We start from the raw sequence: 21,680 nt of genomic DNA on the forward strand, positions 1-21,680 counted from the left end.
CATAGAAGGAGCTCAGGCAGCAACGCCTAGAGAACAGTTGATGTATCCATACCCTCTTTTTTGGCATTGCTTAGCTTTAAATAATGAGCTACAGGATAGTTGAATAGTGTAATTCCACTGTATTTGGGATATAGTAAAATCCTACTGTATTTGTTTTTAAATTCAGATGATGCTATTTCATTTGATGTTATGTTCAGCAATCAAAATTACTTGATTTTAGTGGAAAAATTGTTAGCCTTGTGTTATTGTCTGGAAGGGGATAGCAGGAGAGCATGAAACTGTACCTCAGTCAACAAGAACAGCATCAAAACAGAAAGCAGCTAATTTTACAAAATGTACATGTTGGTCTTTTCTACTGAATTTTTTGGGGGAAAATCAATATGGTAAGTGTTCTATAAAATTGAATGATTTGTGAGTTAAATTTCCAATGAATACAATGTTCCTGGCTTACATGAATACTAACTGAGTCTTCATATTCCATGATAGGTGAAGGAAGGAACCCACCTACCTTAACACAGTCTTTTACTTAAAAAGGTTTAGTGATAATAAATGAAAATTTGAAGTCTTTTATAGGAGCATGACACACATTAAACATCAAACCCTCCTGTTGCAGATTACTTGATCTGGCATTTAAGGACTGGGATTGGTCATTTGATGATGTTGATGATATTGATGGTGATGATGATGACGATGTTTTTGATTTCTGAAGAAGTATAAGGGGTAAATCTAAATAGAGAGGAATGGATTTGTTTGCCTTTGAATACAGCATGCTATGTTGGATTTTGTTTCTCGAAGCAGAGAAAATACAAGATCTCATTTTAATATTTTAAACAGTAAAAATGAGATTCTGTTCATGATGTCGATGAATTTTTAGAGGAGTCATTTTCATTAAAATGAAGTTATTGCCTTTGTCAGTGTTTTTATTTTTCTAATTTTAGATCTTTTTTCAAAATTCATGTCTGCCTGCCTGAAAAAAAAACCAGCTGTTGTCAGAGTAGTTGCCCATCTATAGTGCTAATACTGCTAACCTCTGCAGATAATTTTTGAAGGCTAAAAGGGAGATTGTAGCAGTTGGATATTTAGCTGAAATAGAATTGGTATTTACAAATACTTTTCATTTTTAAGCTTTTAACATAAACAAACTGGTCTATGGCTAGCAGACATGAAAACACTGGAGTTCTGCATTTTGCTTTTCTACCTGTGTTATGAAGTGAATTTGACTTGGCTTTCCTTTGCAGTGCTGTGCTTTTTGGGTACCTAACCATGCATTTGAAAACTACATAAACAAATGGGCTTTGCAGCTTCTGTGATACGGTTTCCTTTACTGCTTTAGAAAAGATTCGGCTGTTTTATTGATCTCAGCTGTTTTATTGATCTAATTTGTCCCATGGCTTACTTAAATATGCAATGTGATGAATGTACTGGAAATAGTGATAACTATTGTATAGTTCTCAATGTCTGATCATTTTACATGTTGATGCAATGTTATGTTTACACAGAAGAAAATCCTAAACGTTGAATTCCTAAGAATTCTTTTAAATAGTACATAAGGTGTGTCTCAGCTTTGTAAAAGAATGGGCGATGACAGCAGCACTAGGGCTGCACCTCAGCTGCGTACTCAGTTAACTGAGATACCAGCTCTTGTAGAATTTAACTGGCTTAGTGTTTACAGTAACAAGCATTACGTTAATTAAATATACTGCATCTTTATGTATTAAAAGTTTACAAATTACTAATCTTTAGAAGTGACTATTACATTGTGCATATTGTACTTTACCCTCATATATTGTAAGGGGGTTTAATTGATTTGGGATCATAATGCGTAAGGATGTGCTATACTTAAGTAACGATGCTGTTGAATGAAGAGGAATGGTATTTCTCCCAACTATGCTGATGAGCCCATCCTAAATGAAGACTGTGAGGAAGTGTATTTTTGTCAGATTTACACTGACCAAATTTCCTGCTTCTTTTTCAGCTAACTGCTTTCCGTGAACGCAGACACAATTCAAGGTGATCATTTTCTTCCCATTACAGCAAGACTGAAACATATCCCAAAATATATTAAAAAGTATATATTTTCCTGAGAGATTGTGCTATATATATCAGAGGTTTACATTTTTGCTGCAATATAAATTACTAATCTCTGAGGGTTTTCCTGTATTCTCCTGAGTGACTGATCAAATGAGGAATGGTTGGTAAATAGTAAAAGGATATGTTAGGTAAACTTCTAAACTCTGTTCCACAAAAGCTTTCTTGGCAAGACACATACACTACATTTCATGAAAGGATCAAGAGGAATGAATATTAAAATGGAAGAAACTGACTTTTCAGCTTTTGTAAAGATGCCACCAGCATGTCTGCAAGAAGAACAGGAGGAAGATCCACCATAGTGATATAGACTGCATCTGTAAGAAGTGACCATTATACTGTGTATATATATTGTACTGTAATACTGCAAGAGGGTTTTAAAAATCTTTCCACTTTATTTTTTTATGCTTATTAATCAGATACCGTTACTTATTGCAGTTGCAACTATGCACTTGTATAAAGCCATAATGTTGAAGTTTATATCATTCATACACTTGTATCAAAAGCTGCATGTCGGTGTTCAGCAGCTAGTATAAGTTTGAAGTATATACTAGTTTCAGCTACGTCATCATGGGCAGTCCTGTTTTACCTGTCTAATTGCCTTAATTTAATTTTTTTCCAAGTTTTTTGCCCATTCTCTATTTAAGGAAAAAAGAAGGTTTACCAGCTCTTAGGATGCAATTTTGCTTTGTGGCAGAAAAAATAGTGCACTATTTTTACACCTAGTAAGTATATCAATGTCAACCTATTTTGAATGTATATTGACTGGTTTTAAGGGTGGAGAAGTGTTGGTTACAGACACAATGTCTGATACCATTGGAATTACTAGACCATTTGCTCGGACATGTAACTGCTCATCCAGCCCTTTTTACAAACCTCAATATTAGTTACTGACTTATATTAACCCTCATTAAGTGCTATGAAACTTCATTTTGCCTTGTTTTTGCGTATTCTCCTAGATGTGTTTTTTATTTCTGGAAAAAAAGAATCTGTGACTATTTTTACATTTCACAACACAATATCAGAGGACTGTCACAAACTTTAAGAAAAGTAAAACATACTGTAGATGTATTTTAAAATTTTAAATCTGGTTCTCTAGCACATAGCTATAGGTATAGATAAATATTTCGGTAGTGTGTTTTGAGAACTGATAGCTGGGAAGAAAGGGCCTCAGAGGCACTTAATCTGACTTTTTTTTTTTTTTTTTTTTTTTAAACTTGGGAGTTGTACAAAAAAATATAATTTATGTGGACTCATTCATGATGTGTTCATAATTATCCCAGAAAATGCATGTTTTATACAACTACAGTATGCGATGTTAAACATATTGACAGTAAAAAATGTAGTCTCCTATTTGGTCTCTTTATATATATAAATATATATATATATTTAAAATATATATATATATATAAAATATTGTGTGGGAGTGCAGTAATTTAAAATATGATCTAACACTTCAATGAAGGAGGACATTTCACTTTAAAATTTTGTTTGTTTGTTTTTGTTTTTTAAAGAGTGTTGAAATGTTTGGAAGGATAGGACCATGATTTATTTAACACTATCATGAAAGGTGGACTTGGAAACACTGAAATACTGAAAATTAATAAATATATTTACATTTTGTAACCTCTACTACAGTTCAGCTTAACAGAGCCAGAATGTACTCAGTCTTCTATTTATGCACTCGCAAAGTAAGATGTTGTGAGTTCTTAAGTTCAGAACTAAAACTTTCAGATCATTTCTGTTAGGTATTATAACCCAGCGCACAGCTACAGTGTTTTTCCCCTGCTTGTTTTGATTTACAGAAGTACGGTATATTTTTAGGCAATACAGATTTGCATAGAGTACAACATTAAAAATGTATGCAGTAAAACTGTTTCCATTCACTGAATGCATAAATATTTTATATATATATATAAAAAAATGTTACATTGTGGGAAGTTCTATCCTTTTCTGAATTGGAGAATATTATATATATATATTTTTAAATAAACTATTTGAGTAAGGTAAAATAGTTCCTGAACTTGAGAAGCTGGTAATTAATTGAAATATTTAAATATCTAGGCAACTACTGCGGCAGATATGGGAAAGGCAAGGGTTGCTCAAAAGGCGGCCAAGGAAAGACTGTGTGTGGAGGAAGCGCAGACTCCAAGGGAGCTGTTTTGGCAGGCCATCAGGTGCTGGGGCTGGATCTGTTGCACTTTCTCTCCTTGGCTTGCCCTCATTCACTGTGAATCCCTGGGGCCCTGTTAAGCCTGATGTTTTAGGAGATGTACTGTATTACAGTATTTACTAGCCACAGTTTATACATTCTATACTTGTACAATTAGTTATTAGCTGTACATACAGCAGGCTGTATTGAGATGGTATCATAGAATGATATGGGCTGATAGGGAGCACTGGAGGTCCTCTGGTCTGACCTCTACCTCAAAGCAGGGCTGACTTAGCATAGGTTCCTCAAGGCTTTTGAGTTTTCAGTGCCTCTAGGGATGGAAGTATCATAGCACTCCTCAGTTCTCCTTCATGCAATTTGTCCCAAAACAAAGGAACAGCGTGGGCTGTGTTGAGCTGTAATGTGGAGATCATTTGGCCAATGGTATGATGTGCACAAACCTTGTTTTGTACCCAGGACACAAAAGGCAAAGCTGCTCTTCTGTTCTCGCTTATCCTTCTGCTCAAGACAGAGCTTTCATCTGCTGATCTGTGGAATGCAAAGAACTCTTAAACATTAGTTCCTGGAGACTGTTGTTTCCTTATTGTCCAGTGGTAGGTAAGCTTTTAAAATTTTTGAGAAGAGCATATTCCTGAATGAAGGAATATTTGTCTTAAAGTCACTGACATTTAAACACTATTTTTGTAACAGGGCTGTCCCAGCAAACAGGACATTTTTATGGCCTAGATAACTTTATCTATAAAAATTCTCTCATTGCAAGTCCTTTTGTTTCACAAGAGTAAATAAATAGCATAGCCAAGCTCCAAATTAACCTTCTAGAAAAATCAGGGGTCAAACTTGGAGCCAGAAGCTTAAGACGCTTGTACGGAAGTTGCTCTTTGGTTCCCATCCAAGAGCTCACCAGCACGGAAGCTGGACAGGAAGACCCCATCGGAGTTAACCTGTCAGTTGTCACAAAGACCTTTCTGCAAGGAGATTTCCACTTCTGTCCTAGTTGCGTACTGCAGTTTCCTGCTTCTAGTGGTTCCTGCCAAAGCTCAATCCGTCACAGTGCTGCCAGCAATCCAGCAGGAAGTCTGCATACTGAAGGAAACACTGTGGTTCTTGTGCTTCTTGGCATGGTTGATGCTGTAACCAAAACATGACATGGACCATAGAACCACATAGGACTTGGAGACATGCAAGAGGCTCAAGTATCATGGCAGGCAGTGACAGTGGCTGAATTTAAAACATCACTGAAGTTTCACTGCAAGTGTCTAAATCTCTTAGTAATTCTGTTGAAGACACTGAACCTCCCACGTTTTTGACAGGCATTTAGTGGCTCTCTGAAGTCACCAAGGCCAGGAAAGCTGCTGCTAGAAATTATATGCTTTGTCTCTTTAGTTTCTCAGGCAGTGTCACATGATCATTAGAAATTTGAGCATTTGCGTTTATAATCTTACAATTAGTTTCCCATCTAGTTTTGAGAGAATCATTCCTGGAAGAGGATTTACGTATCTTGGTCTCTGGTGCCTTCACCCATCCTCTGCTTGTGAGGTCATATTTGGGATGCTGCTGTGAAAAGGGGGAACTTGTATGAAAACAAACTTCTTACCTGCATTGCTCTTACAAACCCTTACCACCTCTTTATTCTAAGGCAGGAGAACATAACAGTCCATGGCCCAGTTCAGGGAATTGGAGTATTTCAGTCTTCTCTGCATTCCTGGATAGTTTGCCTCGGCATTCATGTTAAAATAGTGATTAATTTATTTTTTCACAGAATCATAGAGTATCTTGAGTTGGAAGGGACCCATAAGGATCATCAAGTCCAACTCCCTGCTCCTCGCAGGACTACCTAAAACTAAACCATATGACTAAGAGCAACATCCAGACGCTCCTTGAACTCTGACAGGCTTGGTGCCTTTTCAGTGCATTACAGTTGATTATAGACTATCATCTCTGCACATACTACACTTTAAATTGAAAACATTTGTTATTTTTTAAGACGATCCTATTACCTTCTTCTGGGATTACGAGCACCCCATGGATCATGAGGTTTTGCCTACTGCTTTGAAGTATCCCTCATGAGAGTGGGAAGGAGTTTTCTTTTGGATCTCCGTAAAAGATGTTGATGGAGTGGTTCTGAAACTAATTCATGTTCTTTGTTCAAGTTGCCTGTAAAGTGGACAATTATGTACTCGGACACGCTCATCTGAGAAGTAAGACAAGTCTACTGAGATGTATGTGGCAGAAAAGAACACTGCATCTAAGCACATCAAGTCTAGGTCTCCCCAGAAACTACTGCAATGAGTGGAAAAGCGCACCATAAAACCATAGCTCCAAGAAGTGGGGACTCAGAGGAACTGTAATTTGTTAGCACAGGGATGCTAATTACCAGGCCTTGTTATGAACATTGGGGTTTTGAATCTTTGCTCCTTTGTAGGCAGGAAGCATTGTTTTATAAGGGTAAGAAAGTCAAGTTACTACCCGATACTTGCTATTCCAAGTGTGAAGCTAGATTTGACCACTGCTGCTTTTGCTCTAGTAATCTTACAGAAGCTCCAGGATTAAAGTGGCCTTGCAAAATGAAAGTCAAGGTGAGAGGTAGCAAAATTATAAAGTTATAAGTGTACGTAGTCCTGCATACCTTAAAGAAATCTGGAAAGACACATCTTTACCCTGAAAAGAAAGGGCAGAGAGTGCAGCAGCAACTGCATGTCCCTGCAACCCTTTTTAGGTTGCTTGGAGAAGCTATGGAGACATGCTTTCACAGCCAAGGAAACTGTATGTGGTGCTTCAGTCGTATCACCCCATTTTGAGGTCTAAGCCTTCAAGGTTTGTTCAGAGATGTGAACCTACTTGTATGTATAGTCTTATGTTGTTATGTCCCAGTGTGCCTCTTGGGTCATCCAGTTCTTGTCATTTGTCATCACCCTTGTTAAGCTTTCAGGTTTGGTTTTTTTTTTGCTGAGGATGCTGTTGCATCACTTGGTAAACATGGTCACCTGACGAGAAGTATATCAGGCTTGTGAGATCACTGCGAATCCTCTTCTTTTCCTTTGGCTTGCCAACTGCTTAGACTTTAAGCACTGAATTGCCATGTTAGCAATGTATCTCAGATATGTGCTACTTTTTATTAATGAGTGAATCAGAGGAAACATTTTTGGAGGTGTCTGAGATATGTAATAACTGTTTTAAGGCTGAAGGAGCCAGGAACCCCACCGTCTGAACCCCTTTTCACATTTGCTGGCCCTAGCATTGTCTCTTATCTCAGCTGTGTTCTATTTCTCAAACAGCTGAAAAATTTTTCAGCTCTCTAAGCTGATCTTGTAGCTAGGCGCAGCTTCAGGGCACGCATCTGCTTGCTGGATCCCACAGCGTTACGTCTGCGTGATGTTGTACAGCATATTACAGCCCCTATGTACTGGGGGCCAACTGCGGTTCAGTAGGATCTGTGTAGCCACTTGTCCGCTCTGGAGCGATGGAAGGACTTGATAAATACAGTAAGGAAGCTCCCCTATGTGCTTTGTATACTGTTCAGAGCGACAGCAGTGGGAGTTTTATTACTGGGAAGGTGGGCATACGTGCAAGCTTAAACATCAACACTGAGAGAGGAAAATACCCTTGAGCTCAGAGAGACCATGAGGACTGAAAGTCGTGCTGACAGTGCATTTCAGGGAAAACAACTTAAAATCTCTCAAGTCACTGTCTTGCAAGTCAGCTCAGTGAAATCTGTATGTAGTCAGTTGCTCAAAGGTGAAAGAATTTCTTTACAGTAATTGGGTAACTTAAAATACGCTTTACACAAGCTCAATTCGTGCTTCATTAGAGTCCTGATTTACATGACAGAGGGGACACTGAGGCATAGGAAGCGTGTTCTTCTATTTACACTTTTCATATAGTATGACAGAGGTTAGCATCTTGGTACTGCTGGCCAAAGCCTCCAAATTCAAAAGCAGAAATCTTGTTCATCCCGGAGTAGGCATATACACAGATGACTTACAATTACAATAAGGTGGTAAGTAGAATTTATTTTCAGCCTGGAGCCATGTTACTATTCAATTTGAATCATAATCATTGTTAGCTAACTGTTCTTGGCATGTTTTAGGCTGGTGCAGGTTCTGTCCTTCAAATTAGTTTCCAGAGTACTTGACAGATAAAACAAGACGCCCTTTTAAATCTCCCTTCCTGTGAGCCAGTAACACTGCATTGTACACAGAAGTACTTGTTTAGGCTACTGACAATTCAGCTATGAGCTGAAATAATGAAACAAAACAGGGCATGGACAAATTATGACAATTATTTAAATTGTCCTTTAGGTATCCCCAACTAAATTTCATCAAGAGTATCGTGTAGTGTAAAAAAACTCTTATTTTACCCCTGGTCCAAAGGCTGGATTTTTTTCCAAGACAGAGATGGTGCTTGCCTCAAACCACTTCCCAGGTAGAATGGAATAGTTGACACCTTTATCTTGAAGACATCCGTATGTCTATCTTGCCATCAGGCAGGAAACACCTGAGGTCCATCAGGACTCAGGTCTGTGAGACTGCCAAGGTCTTGCAATTGGATCCAGCACAAGTGATGAGCTGGCAGGTTCTTGAGGTGATGTTTATTGTGGTTCCCAGAAGCCTATTTGACATCAACGGCCATCATCTCTGAGAACTCTTTTAAGTATTTTGGAGAACTCTAGCTCAAAATCAAGCAAATTAAATTCAGTACAAACCAAGAAGTTAATAACATCCTATTTTATTTTTCAGCTTCCTCACACTCCAAATTGGGATATCCTTAGACCATTATTAGCGATGAAGGCAACATTTCATGTTCTGCTTCATACATAAATATGACTCTCAAGTATTGAAGAATCTGGAAGGGAACGGAACAAACCAGCCTGAAAAGAACTAGCAGGGAAGGAATAATTATTTATCATCATAGAAACTATAGGGCTTGGAAACTACCTCTATTGAGTTTATCTCCACATCTGTGTAGCTTTTAATTTATAATAATATAATTCTTCCTGTTGGCTCTGAGGTGTTCCGGTTTTTTTTCCCTGTTACATACGTCCTTAAATGCATAATGATTGTTTGGTGGAGGAAGAGTAATTGTACCTCATTTAAAGGAGCGAATGAAGGCTTTCTACAAGTTGTAAGCTGTTTGGGACCTTTTAGCTAACTGTGAATGACTTTCTGCAAAGAGTCAAACTGCTCTAAAATCCAGCTTCTGAGCTCCGGCAGTTGAGGTGTGTCCCCACCTGCCCACCCCACTCCTTTCTCTCCTGTTTTAATAGATCAGATTAGCAGAGCCAGGTTAGGGAGCACCTACGTGCACAATGTAAGCCAGCGGAAGAGGCTGAGGGGTCAGACAGGGACAGGGACTTGCGAGCAGTCCGAGCAGTAACATCTTTTGCTGGATTAGGGTAACACAAAGAAACATATGTCTATGTCTGCGTAGTTTCACTCTGCGCAAAATGCTCAGTATTACGGAGGCCTGTAGGGCGGGGGAGATGATGGGTTTGCTTTTGTGTATGATGTTCCTGTTCCTGGAGGACAGTAGAGAAACAGGCTTTTGGGAAAAGTACACTATACATATCTTCCACTGTCTACACCCGCACTTTCAGACCTGCAACATGCCGTCTCTGGAATCGTGTCCTCATTCCTTTTTTTTGGATAGTAAATCTCATCATAAACGTTTTCTCTTTCATACTGTTAAACTGAGCGTTGTGGCTAAGTGCAGCTGGTAGCTTATCTGTTATCAAATGCAGTCATAGTTCCATCATATCCATAGCTGGAGATATTTGGGGTTATCCAGTGGACTGTACTAGAATTCAGATCTTGTCTTTTCACAGGCAAGAAAACTCGTACTTTTTGAAAGCCCAGGACCCACAGTTGACCAGCCAGCACAGGAAAGGCAATGTTACCTTGTGAGCATGTTGTGAACTGCTGCAGTCAGACACCGAGTGTAATTCAGCACTTGCACAAAATCTGGGAATGGACAGGCATTACTTCCAGCCCTCTGGATAAAAGTTGCTTGCTGGCTTACACACCCTGCAATAAACCCAAGATGCTTTCCCTGCCCGCCTTTGGTCCGCTGCTGCATTATGCAGCAAGCAACTCTCGCTTGTGTCCGCCCTGATACTGCTGAATGACAAGTTTAACAAGATTTATCCTCCCCGTGTATCTTGTCTAAAGCTATTGCCTCTAATCCAGCTACCAAGAAGATTATGGTTTACGTACTGGAAAACCACAGGCTCTATGCTTTCATGGGCCTTGCCCAGGACTTGAGCATATGTCAACCTGACAAAAGTGAAAGAAATTATTCTCTGGGGGGAAAAAGTGTGTAAAACTACTTACTGCTGCCTTCTGATTTGTTCCATATCTCTTGCAGCTTGAATGAGAGCTCATGGTCCAGCTTTCCAAGTCCACAAAATTACTTTACCTCAAGCTTGTGAATTACCCAGCTTTGTTTCTTTTCCTCAGTCTCTTTTTTTCCCCAGGTTTCTAAGATGACTTATTCAATGTTAATAAGTCAATGTTAATAATGTTATGTTAAGTAACCTGTAAAGAACTTTTCTTAAATGCATTTTCAGCATCTTATGATGAAAAAAACCAACTTGGAAGTGCTGATCCTCAAACCGAGAATAGAGTGTCTTCATCATTTTGCTACACTATCACTCAGGAGTATGAAAGATGTCAGTAACAGAGAGGGTTTGGACTCTACAAATCTTTCTCTATCAAGAAGAGGCTTTAATAAAAAAAAAAGGAGATGAGAAGCGTGGTTTTTTCCTTTTAAGATGCTGGAGCTCTTCAGAATTTTACAGGTTAATATACCGCCTGATGCTTCAAATATTAAGGTGAAAGCTGCCCATTAACGACCTGCAATGAATATTTAATTTTCTTTCCATATATGGAAACAGAATAAAAAATTAAATGTAATGCAAATGAACTGCCATGAAGAATAGCGTTTATTAATATGACCTGGAAAATGTATCACATGCCACCTGCCACCATTTTGACCACTTCAGACATTTTTCACAGCTTTAGTAAAATCATAACAGGACCTTTACAGTTACTCTCTCAGCCAACATAGAAACAGTTACACATTTTATTGGAGCAGTAAAAAATCCTCATCTTTGAACTTGCTCTCAATAATATGAGATACGTGAAATCGTATGTCCACAGACATACCTCTTCCTACCCCTTCCCGCTCTAACATCAGAGTTTACAAAGCAGGTATGTTTTCTGACAGTGAAGGTCTCGGTCTGATTGCAGGGTGTACGCTGGCGGAAACATCTGCATTTGCAGATCCCGCTCTTCCGCAAGAGTCCAATGATTTAGCATGTTGCAAGGAAAACCTGCCTCAAATGCAGTCAATGCAGTCCTCCCATAGTTTTCAAGGGTGCCAGGACCAAGGATTGCCTTGGGTTTAACAGCAATACTGTAAGAACTCTCTTGAAAAGGCGTATCTTTTCATTTTGGAGAACGTAATGAGAATTGAAGGCAAGCTGTATGATTACTTCTGTAACTTTTGGTTGGAAAGGCATTACTTCCAAAAAAATCCCCCATTAACAGTTCTCAAGAATATCCTTTTCCCTTTTTTAATATACCTACTACAAATTGATTAGAATCTCTAAAGTAAAAATTTAAGTGAAGTCTTTTATGTTCTTCAGCATGGACAGGCTGAAAACTAACAAAGCACAGAGCAGTATCATCAAAACCCAGTCACCATTGGAGACAAGTCTGCTATGATGCACCAAGCTGTACATGTAAAGGGGTCACTGTCAGTACGGATTGCATTTGGGGATTCTGGGTATCGGTTCAGGAACTTTGGCTCAAACACAACTTTTAACTCTGTTAGTCAAAGTTTCATTAATTCCTATACGCTCTAGTCTCTGCTGTTCCCAAAACTCTATGTTCAGTGAATGAGAGCTCAGGTTGAAAAAGAAGAATTCATAGTTGAGTTTTTGCTCATATCCTAATAAAATCTGGGTATTTTGAAGAAAGTGACCACGGGTATCCTGTATCAGCTGTATAAATTGTACTATTTAAGTGTTGCATGTAAGCACTACAATCCCAACTGGGTTTGTGACTTAGTAAAACACATTTAGAACCTTATTTTGGATTAGGCCTTGACTCAGATTTTCTTCATCCTAAAATACAGATAGATAATGTCTAACTAACTGAGTTGCCTGCAAGAAGACGACAAACATCTGTTGTTGTTTTTCAAACTCAGAGCAGATGCAGAAAGATGAGTTGGTATGCTGGTGCAAAATTGCTCTTGTGTAACTGAAGAAAATTGCTTATGTGTAACCAGAAAGTACTGAAGTGATACAATAATATATGAACATCTAAATATGAAATACCTTGTTCATTTAGTAAAAAAGTCCAGAAAAAATGTGATATCAGTGAAACTTGTCTTAAATGACCAATAAAAATATGCTGCTTAAATTAAGTATCTTATCAGACTTATTTCTAAGAGAAAATAAGCATGGTTCTACTAATTATGCTTAGGGATAAATACTAGGCTTAAGAGAGAGTGAGCTTCCTCAACCTTTGTTCTGTTGTTTAAGCTTAATTATATCGGGGGTTTTTTGATGGTAACTATGTTGTGTGCTGATGAGTGTCTTCTAATCAGTCTTTTTAGTTTTCCTGTAGTGAAGGATTGTGGCTGTGACCCAAATATTGAGAATAAGCATGGTTATGAAACGGATGAGAACTAAAAGGGAAAAAAAATCTTGTAAGCATAAATCCAAAAGAATCAACTGCTGTCATTTTCAGAATACACATTGTTTTGTAAACCTTCACTGGTGTAAAAACAGGCTGGTTCCCATTCTGCAACTCTTTAAATCAATTAGTTTAAATTACCATGTTCAGGAACCCAGAAATTCTCAAAGTAAATGTAGCAGAGAAGAGCATTTAGCACTTGTGAGTGGTATCTGAAAATAATACACTACAGTACCTTTAACTCCTTTGTGACAAAACCAGGAGAATAGTACAAGTTTGAGTAGCCTCATATAAATTTATATTTACACCTAAAATTAAACTCTGGAGCCACAGCTCATGTGCCCTTTATAGTTGCGTGTGTTGTTTATAATAAAAAGATTATTCTCTACTGCCATCTGTTTAGACTTTAGGGAGACAGGAAATACTTGTATCTGTCAGATTTTAATGAGAGGAAATCTGACAACTGAGAAAAAAGCAGTTTTTCAGTATCTTGATTAACTTTCAGATTTTTTTTAAACCAAAATAAGCATAGTATCTCTACCTGTGAGACCACAATTTGAAGTATAGCTATATCTAATATCCATTTGGTAAATAGAATATACACAGAAATGTACACAAAACTTTGTTTCAGAAATGTGCAATACTTGACAGTTTCATACATGCCTCTGAAACCAAGATGAACATGCCAAAGTGTTCAGTGTTAGAAGTTAACTGGAAACCTTTTCCATTAGAACAGCACGGTATCAATGTTTGCTGCCATCTCTTCCATGTTCCAAAGTGTATTGTGCTTTATTTTAAAAAGCAGCTTTAACCAGAGCCAGCTTTACTTTCAAGAGCCAGCTTTTTACTTTCATGGTGTTTTTCTCCCTTTCTCCCTCCCCTCAATATACTTCTCCTGCTTCTAATCAGGCTAAGTGTGTAGCTGTGGGTGAACTGGACTTGATAACTGACCTGGACTAAATTTCTGCATGTGCATTATGCCAATTTTTTGGTGATCCAGTTAACTGTATGTCCCCAAAACTCTTACTCCGGCAAAGAGAAACCAGCAAGGGTGGGGGTGAGAATATTGATTGAAAAGGGGACTTCCTTTGCCAGTGAAAGAGCAACTTGAACTGCTTGTAAAATTAGAGCCTTATTGTGCTACAGAGGACTGCTTAAAAATAAATAAATCATTCATGTGATGTTGCTGGTGAAATACCAGTTTTGAACAAGGATCCACCAAATAAAGAACAATGTGATTTTTCTTACTGTTCTTACATCTACCAAGTCCTGATTTCGAACCATTTATTGAAAAATCTGCTGCACTCCTTAGCTCTTTCAGTTTTGTCAGGATGTTAAGAAGCTGTTAAGTAAATTTGCTATTTATTGAAAAATCTGCTGCACTCCTTAGCTCTTTCAGTTTTGTCAGGATGTTAAGAAGCTGTTAAGTAAATTTGCTTTGTAACAAAATCAGCTGCAAATTATATATTTTAAGCTAGGTTTTTGTGAGTTTCTTACCAGCGCACCATTTCATTTTCAGCCTGCCATAACCTTTCTGAATGTTGTGCCTAAAACTATTCATATACTAAGCTAAACTTTAAATAGTTTTCTGGAAGAACTTTTTAATGCACAAACCCCACAGTCAGAAAAGGAAACACTTACTATTTGAAAAACTATCACTCAATTATTACAGATTTTTAAAGTTGTATTTTACTAAATTTATTTATTTATGTATTTAAATATTAAAGATTTTTAATGCTTTATTCTGCTATTTTCATAATTAATTTTGTAGTGCTTTTGCCTTTTGAGAAGGATAATGGCTTTTGGACCACTTGTCACCACATGATAAGCATAAGCAGGTTTTGTTGTTTTCTCTGGGTATTTGACTGACTTGTAACCCTCTGCTACTTTTTTAGCAGTAACTCCTTCCCGCACTGTGCTAACCCAGCAGGTTCATGGTTTGTTCTTCTGAGAGCAGGTAACTGCTTTTACAAAACAGCTAAAAACTACCATGGCAGCTGTTATCTTGGAAAGGCAGGCAATTCCATACTTTACTCACCTGCGAGATCATTCGTAGTCATTACAGTTGTAACTATTCTTGCTGTAAATTGAATGAATTCTGATTAGTGGACTAGATACGACACATTTATATCTTCAAAAAATGATGAAATGTCTATCTTTCAATAGAGGATAATCTTGCATGAAAATATACATCTTACAGACATTCCCACTTTCAGTGCATCCACTCTTCACTATTTTAGCTTCAGAGATAAAGCTCTCAAAGCTGAGTGACACTGTATTAAGGGTCTTTTTTAATGAGAAAATCACTGATAAAATTAGAATTTTTGTATCTATCTCACTAGATTGGATGTGGTCAGAGTTAAATGCTTCTTTTTCTGTTCAGTCCCCTCCTTCAGTCAGTAGTTGATACTGAGCCTCACCCACAATCTGAGCCTCACCCACAATCGAGTTAGCATGACTTAACCATTGTGAATGTTCACATGCATGCTTTTAGGCTTCTGCAAATATGAGGAATTCAGCTTTCCTTCCCACAACAAATCTAAACATTAATTATTTCACATTTGCAGCAGACTAAAACCATTTACAAAGTTACTGGTATCGTTCAGTGAACATACCACAACTTCTAATTATTGACTTAAAAACATTTGTTTCACAGGGAAATTGATCCAGCATCACTATGTTTTACAGTAAGAATATTTTAAACAAGTTTTGTGAGTGTGACAAAGGCACTTCTGATGAACAGCTGTAGAACTGTTCATGCAGACCACTAGGTAATTAACACACGAACTGCACAAATTGCTGTTCTTGGTACGTTCTTAAATTCTCCTCTGTTGAGAAATGTATTTACATGTAGTCATGGAGTTAAAGGTATTCAGCATTAAGCGTGTATTTATTTGCAGATGACTTTTCAGAATTAGTGTTGTCTGATTGTCTGACTCAAAATTTAGTGCCTTTTCATGCTGGATCACTAGTAATTTTATTAAATCATAGAACATTGAAATCTTTTCTTCATAAAGACACTCTTTCAGTTATTTCAACTCTATCAGGCTCCCTTGACCATATTTGCATGTTTTCTAAGTCAAAGTGTCATTGTGACTCTGAGCTGGTGTCAATGATAAAACTTGATTTCAAAAGACTCTGTGGTATCTGAGTCTCAGAAGTCGGCACTAAGGGAAACTACATTAGGCAAGATTTTTACCTACTATGATTGAGTAAAGGCCTGTTGAAAGAGGCATTAGGAGGAGATACAGCTTTAAAAAAGGAAAACTCGGTGCTTGACACCAGGTTACCCATAGCTTACTTGCACAGGTATATGCAGACATACTCCAGGTCAAGGCGCTCACTTGTCCGGAATCTTTTGTCTGCCAGAGACACTGCAGCTGAGCCAGCTTACTGGCCGCACTGATGAGTGTGCACAAATTCTGAAAAGCAGGTAAACAAAGAGAAAGAACCTCTGCCATTGTATTATCCGAGTGTTTAGCTTATGGGTTAGTATGTAACTTACTAAAACCAGGACTAGCTTTTGCATTTAGAATAAAAAAAAAAATGTACTTTTTCTGTATTTGGCAACCCAGGCATTTCAGTTTCTTACTAAGGAACCGCGAAGCAAAAAACTGAAGTTGCCAGAAGCAAGGGACTGATTTCTGAGGTGCTGCCCAGAAAGAAGCTCAAAGAGCACAACAATTGCTGCTGCTGTTGGCAAATGCTTGATAGAGGCAAATACAATAAGAAGCAAAGAAATAAAAAAGCCTCTCAACCTGCTACATAAAACTGTTTATGAAAGTTAGCTAAAATGAGACTGATCTAGTCTAAACAGCAAGGTTGATTCAGACCATCTGTTACCATTATGTCTGGCAAACTAAACCATAAAAGAATGAGAAAACTGACAAGAATGTGTGGAAAATGAGTCCAATTGGTGGGAAAAAATAATGAAGGGAGCAGACTATTTGCTCTCTGTCATCCTTTAAGGGGGATTTTTCAAAGGCAGCGGGTAGAGGGGTTCTCCACATGGGTCTTTGTGGTGTGCCTGGATTTCCCTTGCAAGTAAGGATCGGTGGCAGGCTTAGAAGCTTTTAGCCCTATTTGTATCATCTTTTGCATTAGCAGCTCCAGTTCATCTCAAAATTTAACTTTCTTCTGACAAAAAGGGCAAAGACCATCTTTAACCTATGTAGGGCATTATCAGATGATGTTTTTCTTGCAAAATTCTAGGACTAAAGGGAAAAAAAAAATTGTCAGAGACTTAACATTCCCTATTTCAAATGCTTTGACTGATGCTCTATTCTTTTCCTCTCATGTTAAGGGGTTTATTAATCGGGATTATGACATTAGGACTAAAGAGGCAATATTTTTTCAACATCTTAAACCGTTGCTAGTTAATTAAGGCACCACAATTAACAGCTTTACCTCAGAACATAACTCTTTTTTTTTTCTCCATAGAGTCTCTATTGCCAGTGCCATGTTTTCCAGCTACTCACAGAAGTGAGAACCAGTTATATTTGAAAACTGGTTGGTTGTTCTGAAAGCTAACCTAAATGATGAATTCTTCCAAGGACAAATATAAGGAGAGATTTCACTGATAAAGACTTCCAGAAAAAAGTCATTTCATATGAGGATCTAATTTCAAATAATCATGCAGTACTTACCATGGCCAGGTCTATTATCCACTTCCGCAGTGTTAGCATGTACCAGCCCCCCCCAAATCTTATATTATGTTAAGTTTCATAGCACTGAAAATTCTAGCATACCAAAGCTCTCAAAACTGCCTGGGGAATTAGATTTTTTTTAAAACATCTGGAAATAATCTTATTGAAACTTTATAACAGACTATACAATCTAGATAAAATATATTAAGTACTGGTTGAAACACTAAGTGTTCCTATTTTTCACACTGTCTTTGGTTGAACAGTGCCTGGAGTTTCTCAATAGCTGCTCCAAAGCACATGACTTGAGATTTAAGCCCAAATCCTATTTAAAAAAAACCCCAAAACAATACACTGCTGTGTTCATCATGGCAAGTACAATCTGCATGGGTAGGAATCAAAGAAAAAAGACTCATCATTTCCACCCTGCATCTCTAGCAAAGATGTAAATTAAGAATTGCTCTTACTCCTTACCAGTTGTGGGCCTTCTAAGGCATAGCTACATATAAAGCTTACTTCTTGGAGAGACTTCACTGTGATCCCAGAAATCAGCATGTGAAATATGGAATGCATGTTGAGAAGTGGCTGAAAATGATTTACAATGGTAGCACAAAACAAACGATGACATAGCTGCTATGCAGAGAACTACCAAACAAGCTACATAAACCAAAATTCCCAGATTTCAAAGGATACATGACTGCATAAAACAAAGCTCGTTTCATGTTTCCACTGAAACGCAGAATAAACAAAAGGAGAATGACATCTGAAATAAATAAAAGATCGCTCGTGACAGAAGGGAGAGAGGGAGCCCAAATGCAATCCTAGACAGTTCCGCTGGGCACCACGCCTGTGGAAACTGCTTTCTTACAGGTTTTGTCTCTCAAATTTGATTGATGTCCAAAACACTGCAAGCTCCAAAATGAAGCTTTTCGTAAAGAGTCTGGAGCGTTTATAGTGTTTCTCTCCCACCTGGAGTCACTGGATAAAGGATGAGCTTACACTGCAACTCCACCGTATGTGTATTAATTAGATCTTTCTCCTCTACCTGACCATCTATTTTCATAAAATTTGTAAGAATTCAATTATATTTGAGATGTTCATTCCCTCTTCCCCCCAACTCCAGCTAGAATTGGTCAATGGATTCACATCACTGCAGTGGAGTACTGTACCTATGTGCAGAGCCTTGGAGTGCTGAGTGAGCCCTGCTTTATTTCCAAAACATGGCTTAAAAAAATTACCTTGTGTAATGATGATGGGATATTCCAGGTATGTCTGCAGAGGGTAACCATAATAGATCTGGTACCTCAGGAACACAAGGAAGCTGAACAGAAAGACACAAAACAGCGTGACTGCATGATGGGACAGGACAGCTCCTTCACAACTTCTCTTTCCTGCTTTGGTTGTGCCGAAAGGCTCCAGATAGGTGTAGCTGTCAAACTGATCAAACAAATATGAAGACAAAGAGCAAGCATGATGATTCTGTAGTCTATTTTTGTTACCCTCAAATAGAGTAAGAGGTAGAAAGCTGCCCACACTTCTTGTCAAGGTCTTTGTGTCACAGTCTGTAAGGCATAATTTTATTAATTACAACTGATGAGAAAGAAATAAAGGCTTCCAGACCTAGAAGATACCTTCTCTTTGCAATTGCCTTGGCACCTCCGGGATAACTCTGATTTCTTTATTTATCTCTGTAGTCCAATCTATACATTAAGGAAGTTTTACAGGAACAGAAAACATCTTCCAAGCTGTCTAGACTACGCTGTTACAAGATTGCCCAGTGTAGCTGTACTGGTCAGACTGAGAGCCTGTTCTGAAGTGTACCAAACAATGGCAATTCTCTTTCCTGCCATCCCACAATATAGTATCTAAAAGGAATTGAACTTTTATCATGTTTTCTTTACTTTCTTCAACTTTCATGGAAGTCCATGGGGTTAGACAGAAACTTCAAGGCTGCAGAGAAAACAGAAAGGTCTCTTAGGGCATAGTTTTGATGTAAGGAAAAACTGATGGTTTCTGGCATAGAAAGATGGCTTAAGGAACCGCCTGCCTTGTAAGGAACTGCCTTTTACAGTATTCAGAATTTAAATGTCTGAACTTCCTAGAAGTCTTATTTCTTGTAGGGTCAAATTAGACTCCTTGCCATCAGCACCATGCTTCTGCGTCACTCCTCTGCCAGGTCACTGCATGCTGGCCCTGCAGAGCCATCCCAGTTTGCACCAGTAGCCCCAAAGCTCTCTGCAGCTGGACTCAAAGTCTTTAAAGGCTGCAGGATAAATAGTCCTACTAAATAAACAGTCCCAATAAACATTTCAAAAAAGACTCACTGCAACTCTTCCAAAATAGTTTTGCCCCGAGCAGGTGCAGATCCTGCAGCGGTGTGGGTACTGTGGTTATCACGCAGGTGCTGAGGAGGCATTCATGGCTTCTCCACGCTCATCTGAAACATTACTTACGAAGCCTTTTCAGTGCCCACCAACACACATGAATGATTTTAAAATGCTACCACCGCTTTTCGGCTGGGGCTGTGGGGTAAGTTACCTCTGCTGGCACTAGAATTTAGCTCACTCTAAGGTGTATTAAGTGTAAACAGCAACAACAGGGGTTCAGCGCCGCGGAGAAACACGGGCAGTGAACAGCCACAGGGCAGTCCAGGGGATTCCGCACAGCTACGTGCACAAGGGTGTCTGTACACCTAAGCCTCCGCAGCGCCAGACCGGGCTCGACAGCTGTGCTCCTTAGCTGAAGACAAGGCACAGGCGCCTTCAGAAACAACTTGCCATTTTTGTGAGGTGATTCCTCTGAATAAAAAGCCCCCTTTTAGCTTGGTGCTGAGAGCTCGCAGCCATCTGGCTGGATGTTCTGGCCACCTCCATCCCTCTGTTTGGCAACCACAAGGCTCTTCAAGGTATTTTCTCTCACATGCTTGTGCCCCCATTTGAATGTACATGCAGGCAGTTTATTTATTTTTCATTCCATACAAGCCTCTTTAAGTAAGATTTAATAAGTCTAGCCCATGTAAGCTTATTACAGGCTGACACATCTTTGGAGTTTGACACGGTCTGTAATCTTCTTAAAGAATTATTATGTTTTACTTATTTGGGTGACAGAAGCCTGTCTAACTGGTACAATTACCTGCACAACAGGGCACACGGACCACTTACAAACCTAAATACATGGCTTAAACCCAAGAGTCGGTGTTGTCTCCAGCGACGTGGGTGGCCCGGGTTGGCTTTGGGAAAGTTAAAAACCCCGATTTTGGCTTTAACCAACAGCGCGGAAACGCTTTAAAAGAGGAAGTTTCCGCTCCAGAGCGCCCGTGCGCCCGGCGGCGGCGGGACGCGGCAGCCGCACACGGCGGGCGTACGAGGGGTCAGCAGGGGCGATCACCGCGAGGTACAGACGGGAGCGGTTTCACAACCGGAGAGAGCCAGGACGGCTCGCCGCCTCCCCAGAGCGGTGACGGCAGGCACTTAGTGACGAACGGCCGCCGCGGCGCTGCCCCCGCGCCTGCCCGCTGAGGGAAGCCCCGCTGAGGCGAGGCGGTGCCGCCGCACCCCAACGGCTCTTCCCGCCCTGCGCCCCCCCGGCGGGAGCGGGGGCTCGCTGTTGTCCCCGTGTCCCCCCCCCCCGCCGCCGCCTTACCCGGCCAGCTCCAGCAGCAGGCTGCCCACGCTGACCCCCCGCGCCGACCCGGCCGCCAGCACCGCCGCCAGCTGCGGCAGCTTGATCACGGCGCACACCGCCCAGGTGCTCCAGTGGGCCAAGGCCAGCAGCGTCGGCGCCATCCCGCTGCGCACCCGCGGCAGCCCGGAACGAGGAACCCGCGGTCCGGCGTGGCGTGGCGGCGTGGGGTGGGGCGGGGAGCCCGGCCCGGCCCCGCTCCGCTCCGCGCCCGTCACGGAGCGCTCATGGCGGCCGCGCTGCCCGCGGCCTGGGGCGTGGAGGCCGCCCGGCCTGTGGGGAGAGGAGAGCCGGGCCCGGCGGCGGCCATCTCCCGCTCCCCATCCGCCTCCCAGGGCCTCGCCGCGCCTGAGCGCGCTGCCGGGCGGTTTGGCACCGCCGGGGAGGCCGGCGCGGCTT

The 21,680-nt window shown here is 40.0% G+C and overlaps 2 protein-coding genes across 5 annotated transcripts in view; one reads left to right on the forward strand and one right to left on the reverse strand.

The window, feature by feature from the left end:
* Positions 1–12,681, forward strand: part of ROCK2 (Rho associated coiled-coil containing protein kinase 2) — a 110,726-nt gene extending 98,045 nt beyond the window's left edge. For 3 of the 4 annotated variants that reach the window (XM_030037574.2, XM_030037575.2, XM_030037578.2), the window contains 2 exons: positions 614–720; positions 1,976–12,681. In XM_030037574.2, the coding sequence (XP_029893434.1) occupies positions 614–707 (94 nt within the window). In that variant the 3' untranslated portion in view covers positions 708–720; positions 1,976–12,681. The remainder of the gene's footprint in view (positions 1–613; positions 721–1,975) is intronic. The other variant, XM_030037576.2, reaches the window with a different exon arrangement.
* SLC66A3 (solute carrier family 66 member 3) lies at positions 11,838–21,646 on the reverse strand. Its single transcript, XM_030037584.2, has 7 exons — positions 21,243–21,646; positions 18,839–18,921; positions 18,294–18,363; positions 17,604–17,661; positions 16,259–16,379; positions 14,996–15,037; positions 11,838–12,949 (listed from the first exon to the last, which is right to left on the reverse strand). Exons 1-7 carry the CDS (start codon positions 21,383–21,385, stop codon positions 12,861–12,863), a joined length of 606 nt encoding a protein of 201 aa, XP_029893444.1. The 5' UTR covers positions 21,386–21,646; the 3' UTR covers positions 11,838–12,860.
* Between the last annotated feature and the right edge of the window lie 34 nt (positions 21,647–21,680).

The sequence above is a fragment of the Aquila chrysaetos genome, chromosome 15, assembly GCF_900496995.4.
Source record: "Aquila chrysaetos chrysaetos chromosome 15, bAquChr1.4, whole genome shotgun sequence".
Classification (NCBI taxonomy): Eukaryota; Metazoa; Chordata; class Aves; order Accipitriformes; family Accipitridae; genus Aquila; species Aquila chrysaetos.

Excerpts from the sequence above, each read along its gene's own strand:
- SLC66A3 (XM_030037584.2), bottom strand. The coding sequence starts at position 21,385 with ATGGCGCCGACGCTGCTGGCCTTGGCCCACTGGAGCACCTGGGCGGTG. Across the intron at positions 16,380-17,603 it reads GGATAATAGACCTGGCCATG|AATTTGTGCACACTCATCAG; the intron begins GTAAGTACTGCA and ends CCTGCTTTTCAG. Across the intron at positions 12,950-14,995 it reads GACTACGAATGATCTCGCAG|TTCTCATCCGTTTCATAACC; the intron begins GTGAGTAAAGTA and ends TTTCCCTTTTAG.